A 7,325-nucleotide genomic window follows, 5' to 3' on the forward strand; every position below is an offset into this window, starting at 1 on the left:
TTGAACAAATGTGATGGGCTTTAAACAAAAAAAATAGTTCAACAAGTTGAAGTCTTGTTAGAAACAAACACGAGTGTGATTGAGTTCCATTTACAATGACCTAATTCCACATACATGCATAAAGTAGGCTAAATATTTAACCAAACATCTACTCAGCATAATTCAAAATCTAGAAAATTGTAAAAATTGTACAAATCCACATAAAGTTTGTATGCCATTTATCATATAAATTTATGTATAAAATTTGAGATTAAATCATTCTCTACTGGTCTTCTACAAATCATTGAAGTGATTTACAAATTTAAATCACGACACATTATGGCACCAGCCAACACATCACCAAGAATAAATAATGTCTCCAAATTCTCCAACATGCACTGGATGTACATAACCTGAATACTGAATCATGTATACTAATGGGTAAAATCTATATAAGTTTTAACCAAAAATACATGTGTATATCAGCAGGAACTCAAAAGTTTCATAGGTAAATTCATTTAAAGAATAAAACATTCTAAGCAAAAAATCATCTGATGCATAATATCCATATTGTGAGCCAGTTACTTGCGGATTTACGACCCCAGTGAATGAGCATAGAAAGAGACGTGGAGCTGCTACGCAGAAAACAGTGTGTGACATGTTCCCAATAAGACCAATATGCCGGGCACTTGTCACAAGCCATGTGAAGCACACACGGCACACTGGTTACCTTACTTTTTTATAAGCAAAATTTTGTTCTATGTTAATTTCTTATTAATTCTAGAATTCATTTGTACCTTCAGCTAGTTACTTTTTGTATTTTTTTTCTCTTTTGTATTTTGTAATTATATTTGTACGTGTATTTATGTGCCAAAATAGGAAACAGGCCACGTACAAGCATTTGCTTTTGCCTGGTATCCACCATTTATCACCCCCTAGTGTGCATTATATAAATAACTGTTCCATTATTTATTGTGACGTATGGAAATAAACCAAACCCACTACGAATTTGAAAGTGTAACTGCATACAAATTCTGCAGACTTGGAGATATTCTACAGAGTATTACTCCACAGGGTTCTTGGGCACCTCCTTCATCTTGTTGGCATGCTCCAGCTCATTGCGGAAGTAGTCAATAGTCAATTGTAGGCCCTCGTCAAGGGGCACCTGCAAACCAACAAAATCATGGTAGAGAATAAATAATTACTGGGTTTACAGAAGTAGGGGAGTTAAGACTAAAATTCAGTATCTACGTAAGCCACCTTGGCATTCTAGTGACAAATGTGCCCCACCAGTTGGCAACTGCACACATCAAGCTCTGATGCCTTTTCCTTTCAAGACAATTTGCTGCAAGCTTTCAGAATTACAGAGGGTACTGATGAAATGGAGAAAAAGCTCCTCTTTTAAAGTACGAATTGTGTTTTACAACATTTTTTATTCTCACTTTTGCACAAACTGTAATTCTTGTTCTTTCCTTCTCCCTTGCTTTTTTAAACTGCAGGTTTGGTTCTGATTTCCCCCCATGAGCTTGTACAGGGTGAGTCAAAAAAAGCGGAACCCAAACCCCCAAAAATATATTTCATATTTAAAAAAATATGTTTCACCAAAAATAATAATGACTGGAAAGCCAATTTCATAAGCTACTTTTAGATGAAAAAAATACTGAAAGTGGTCAATCCGTTCAAAAGAATATCACCATTTAAAACGCAACACCCTAAACCTTTCTCTCGTCCAAAAAAGCAATTTATTGTGCGTTTTGACTGTTTGGAACAACAAAGAAAATGACACAGAATACTTGTTTTAACAACTGTCACCACCTGTAGTGCACAATATCTTTATTAACAACCCCGGTTAGGCAAACAATATAATTTATAAAATCTACTTTTTCTAAAAGAGACGGGCCTTCAAAAAGACTTTGTTGAATATTTAAACGTTTAAACTAAGAGATTATCGCTGGTGATGTTTAAACACAATTGTGACGACGATTCTTGAAATCGCATTTTTTTGGACGAGACAGGTTTTAGGGCCATTGTGTTTAAATGGTGATATTCTTTTAACAGATTGACCAATTTCAGTAATTTTTTCATCTAAAAGTGGCTTATGAAATTGGCTTTCCAGTCATAATTATGTTTGGTGCTACATGTTTTTTTAAACATGAAATATAGTTTTTGGGGTTTGGGTTCCGCTTTTTTTGACTCACCCTGTATACATGTTATCTGGTGCATTTGTACACGTATCCTCAAATCTTGTGCACACATTAATAGATGAACTTCATGGAATTTTAAGATTTTAATAGAAACACATGCGAACTGAAGTAGGGAAGTGAAGGTCCACAATAGAAGTCCCAATAAACTATGTGTATTCATTGTACTATTTATCTCACCACAGGTTCCCAGCCTAGCACTTTCTTTGCTTTGGAAATATCCGGCTTACGGCGTTGTGGATCATCCTCAGCAGCCAGCCACATTCTTTATGATGTTGTTGCCTCCTGAAATAACAAACAGTAACATTCATGTTTATAATGTGATCAGGTTTGGAACATCAGTAATGTCAGGTTGACATCTGATTATAAACTTCAGTCCTCCTCTTGATTTCTTTTGTCAAGTAAACTCACAATCTACATGTACATCCATATTTTCATGTCATTGTCTGCCAACAAACAAGCTTTTCTCTACCTTAATTAAATGTCCCTGTCCATGAGCAAAGAGTCAAAAGTCATGTATATGAAACATTTAAATTTCAGAGATATATTTCAATATTTGTTTCACACCTCAGCATACAATGGGGTATTCAAAACTGGATTAAAGGCTCAAGACGACCAAGATTTTCATAGTATTTTAAATTTATCATTGGCATTTATATCGAGTAAAACAAACAAAGAAGTAGCTGATCCATACAAAAGGTACAATGTATAAGCTAAAAGTTAAATGAGAGCATGAAATGCTTCAGCAATATCCCTCTTTTATCTTGTCTTAAATGTACCGTAGTTGTACATGAACTTGAAGCCATCAAGTGTCTAAAACCACTTAGGTTTTAATTCTATCTCTCTGCTAAATTTTGTCATTCAGTAAAGTTTGCCATAGAGTTACTATGCACCTAATCTCTGTGAGTGTGACCTTTAAATGGTTGGGTGGTGCTGATCAAACACATTTATACTTGTTGTTCTTTATCCTGATTTACTAACATAAATTGTGTACTTGCCTATTTTATTCCTGATAATCTGGGCAAATTCCATGATAGTGTGCTCATCTGGGTTACCCTGTGATAACATTAGAAACAAAGTCACAAATCAAACTTGAACCCTGATACTGGATTTAAGTGAGTCAATGATCAAACTGCAAGCAGGAAGGGGTAGTGACTGTATGGGATGGTTAGGGTTATAAGTCATTGTAATTTATATTTATGCAGCTGCAAAGAATTTGTTTTAGATCAAAGATAATCACTTTATTAACAATTTATATTTCATTCTTAATAATATTTTTTATTTGATATTTTTATGCAAAAAAATCTTAAATTCTTTTACCAAATTGACAGGAGAGGATACGTTGGAGTTCATCAGTTTGATCAGACCATCCACTAAATCACTGCAGTAAAGAACAGATGAAAAACAAGTCAGGTGTGTTTACAAACACAATGCCCCGCAACCATGACTGTTCCCATGACATAACACCACTCTTTTAACATCAACTTACATGTACATGTACTTGGGTCACATGGAACGTTCATTGACATCATAAGTGTTTTCTGTAGTTTTTTTTTAGTATTTAATCCCTATGATCACAGAATAAATACAAGATTTCTATTGTTTTAGACACTGTGACATTGACCATCGACATTTTGGCCCCAAATGCAATAGGCTTCTTAGGATTACCAAAAACAATCCATAAACCAATTTGAAGTTCACATGTAAAGTATTTCTCAAGTTATCGCGCTGACAAAATTCCTTTTGTTTTATTACTTTGCTCATTGGATCAGTGAAACATTCTATATACCATCTCAGCTCCCTGGGAATTACACAACTCCATACTCCCATTTCGGTGCAATGCAGATAAAATCAATCACAATAACCATCTCTGCCCTCACAGGTACCTAATTTCCTCCGTGGTGGGGGGTGGGGAAGCAATGAGTGACAAAGTTCCTTGCCAAGGGCACCATAAACCCATGCTGGACTCGAACCCACAACCTGCAGAATTACCCACAGACCACAAATTCAATGCTCCAGAACCACGAGGCCTTGGCACCCCTGTGAGTGTTTGGTAAATGTAATAATATTAATAATAACAAGTTCTTATAAAGCGCTATTTCATATAGATCACAGCGCTGTGACATGCATCAAACCTAATAGCAGGATACTTCATACCTGACGTATTGGAATGACCGAGACTGCTTGCCATGGCCATAGACGGTGATAGGCTGGGCCTGCAGAGTCTGCAAGATGAAGTTGCTGACAACTCGGCCATCATTCATGTGCATGCGAGGTCCAAACGTGTTGAATATTCTGGCCACCCGTACCTCAACTTTTCCTGTGTCATAGTTAAGAGCAACATGTTAATTAAATAAATTGGCTCAGGCATCTAGACCATGTAGACCAAGGTCATATTTTGTGACAATTAGTTACTGAACAATTTTTGCAAATAGAGTATTTGTCCATTCCAGACCATAAAAAGTACCTCCACGTGTCATTTAACCTGAACTCCCTAGCATGATTTACTAGGAGCTATACCCATCCTGGCAAATTCCTGGGGTTTGATGGGTTGAGTTCTGTTAGGGTTAATAAAACCATACAGCATATTCATGAAACACATGAGCTTTCTTTGTGCAATTGATCTAGTTCATTGTTTTTGCTCCCCACCCTTTTTTATTTGGAAATCACACCATTTGCTCCCGTTACTTGCGCATAAGACTCTTTTAAAATATTTGAAAGAGCTCAAATTTCATAAAGGAAAAATGCTTAGAGTCCAAGCCCCAGCCATGTCTGAAGTTCTTCACTTTCTTCTTAAGTGGGTCAATGACCTCCATCACTTATGACTTTTACCTGTTTGGCATAGGCATAGCACATTGTCTCTGCAACCCTCTTGCCCTCATCATAGCATGCCCGAGGTCCAATGGGATTGACATGACCCCAGTACTCCTCTGTTTGGGGATGCTGCTGGGATCTGTAAACAACAGACAAAGCAAGTCAGGGGAGTCAGGTTGGCATAGCGGTTCTTTCCTTGCATCCACTATTAAACCGACCCGGGTTCGATTCCCACCTTGGCCAACATGTGGATTGGGTTTTCAGTCCCTACCTGATTCGGTGGGTTTTCCCCAGAATATTCTTCTGGGGTTTTCCTTCCATGTGTAAAAACTGTAGTTTCTTCTCATTGTCTCCTCTCTCTACAGTTTCTTCAGGATTGCGAGCTACAGTGCCTAGTGCACTTTTGATGTAGCCTTGGTTTCATCACCAGAAATACATATAAGTAATAATCATAATAATAAATACATCATATTTGTGTTTGCAGGATTTTGTTGCATATTCTTACTGTGGAATATTTTGGGGGGTTGTCACTAAATGCACTGGGAAGTTTCACATATCATATTTCCTTATAGAATGAAAGTGCTTGCAAAGTTTTCCTACTTTAAGTCTCACCTCCATATACTTCTGATGTTGATGCCTGTAAGAGCCTTGCCCGTGTCCTCTTGGCCAATCCCAGCATGTTGAGTGTTCCTAGAGAGCTTGTCTTGATGGTCTTGATAGGGTTGTACATGTAGTGGGGTGGGGAGGCTGGACAAGCCAAGTGATATATCTGATCCACTGCAAAAACGACAGAATACATATTAACACATAATGAGCATATTCAAGTCTACTGTGCAGCCAGGTGTCTTTTGTCAAGGAATATCGCTTTGCAAATGAGTGTGTTTGCACGTCCATGCCGATGGGTGCGGATGTGTGCAAATGGGTGCCAAATCTCCTTTGTTCGAGCTTGCACGCATGAACATGCAGATGCTTGGGGTTTCGCGCGTGTGCGTGCGCGTACGCACGCTCCCTCGTGGAATAACTATGTGCTTGGCTGGTACTGGCAAGGGGCCTGGATGTGGATAATAGCACGAGCCGAAGGCTAACTGTGGTAAGCACATTTTGCCAGTGTACATGCATGCACTATTGCACAAATAAGCAAAGCCTTTGTCTCAAAGAGATTGTGAGAGGGAAGTCAGCTATTAACCAATGAAATTGGTGATGTTATTATAAATATGCATGATCCTTGCTGAATGCGCACCTTCTATGAGAAGTGGTTCGACAACATCGTGATTGATCAACTCAAAATTAGGATGTCCGACCCATTGCTCGATGTTTCGTTTGCGGCCAGTGAAGAAATTATCCACCACAGTGACTTCATGACCTTCCAGCATCATCAGCCGATCAGTGAGATGAGAGCCCACAAACCCAGCACCTCCGGTTATCTGGGATCCAGTAACAAAAACAGTTGATTGAAATAGGACTTCAATCCAAGACCACTGGAATATCACTCACATGCTTCGCCAATGTCTACTCATGTGCACTATTTGTAAATACATGTATAAATATGATTTATAAGCCTAATACATATTTGACATAATGGTTTGTAAATGTTATCGAAATCTGTGAATTCGGAGGTTGGCCAATGACTTACAATGACAAGTTACATGTGTGAAGAACTTTCATGACACCCTCTTTTTTAATGGTATGTGTAACCATGTTTCGTCTTACTCTGCTTACCATATTCTTTTTCTTTCACTTTCAGGCAGATAACGGACTTCTGGGTACTTCCTCACAGTCCTGATGAAAAGAGTTGAATACATAAAATGATAAACAAATCCATGAAATATGCTGTCAGATGTTCCGTAGCATAATTAAATCATTAACCCTAACTCCCTAGGGGGTGCGCAAAATCATATTGAAATTGGAGCATTCATGGACTGTTAGGGTTAAGTGAGGTGTGTGTGTCTGGGGGGGGGGGGGGGAATGCCGCTTTGCTGACAATGTTTAATGTTTAAATTTAATCCAGTATAATTTTTAAAGAGGACACAACCCCAATAAAAAGGAAAAAGAACGGGAAAAGAGTAATTTCAGAACTTTATTTTCCAAAAATTAAAACCTAAAGAGTTTACCTACACCGAACAGCTGTTTCAAGTTTATTATGCTAATGACTGTTGATACCAAAAGCATCTGGCATGGCTTTTGGAAATAAACTGCATTATTTATTCAGAGGTTAATATAAATCGCACCCCAACATGCTACGCGGCAGGTGCTTGCTTTGTACTTTCTACATTTATTTTTGTCTGTTCAAAAAGTTGTCATTAAAAAGGCTGGCTGAAATACAAGTAAAGG

General features: G+C 37.9%; 1 protein-coding gene across 1 annotated transcript; it reads right to left on the bottom strand.

The window, feature by feature from the left end:
* Window positions 1–6,772, bottom strand: LOC119724364 (UDP-glucuronic acid decarboxylase 1-like). The gene is given in 11 exon segments (XM_038195382.1): window positions 1–1,144; window positions 2,361–2,435; window positions 2,437–2,465; window positions 3,179–3,236; window positions 3,501–3,561; window positions 4,338–4,494; window positions 4,991–5,126; window positions 5,326–5,333; window positions 5,607–5,771; window positions 6,235–6,418; window positions 6,714–6,772. Coding segments are annotated over 11 exon segments (978 nt in total). The 5' UTR covers window positions 6,717–6,772; the 3' UTR covers window positions 1–1,042.
* Window positions 6,773–7,325: the final 553 nt, after the last annotated feature.

This window comes from Patiria miniata, unplaced genomic scaffold, assembly GCF_015706575.1.
Source record: "Patiria miniata isolate m_02_andy unplaced genomic scaffold, ASM1570657v1 HiC_scaffold_18, whole genome shotgun sequence".
In the NCBI taxonomy this organism is placed as follows: Eukaryota; Metazoa; Echinodermata; class Asteroidea; order Valvatida; family Asterinidae; genus Patiria; species Patiria miniata.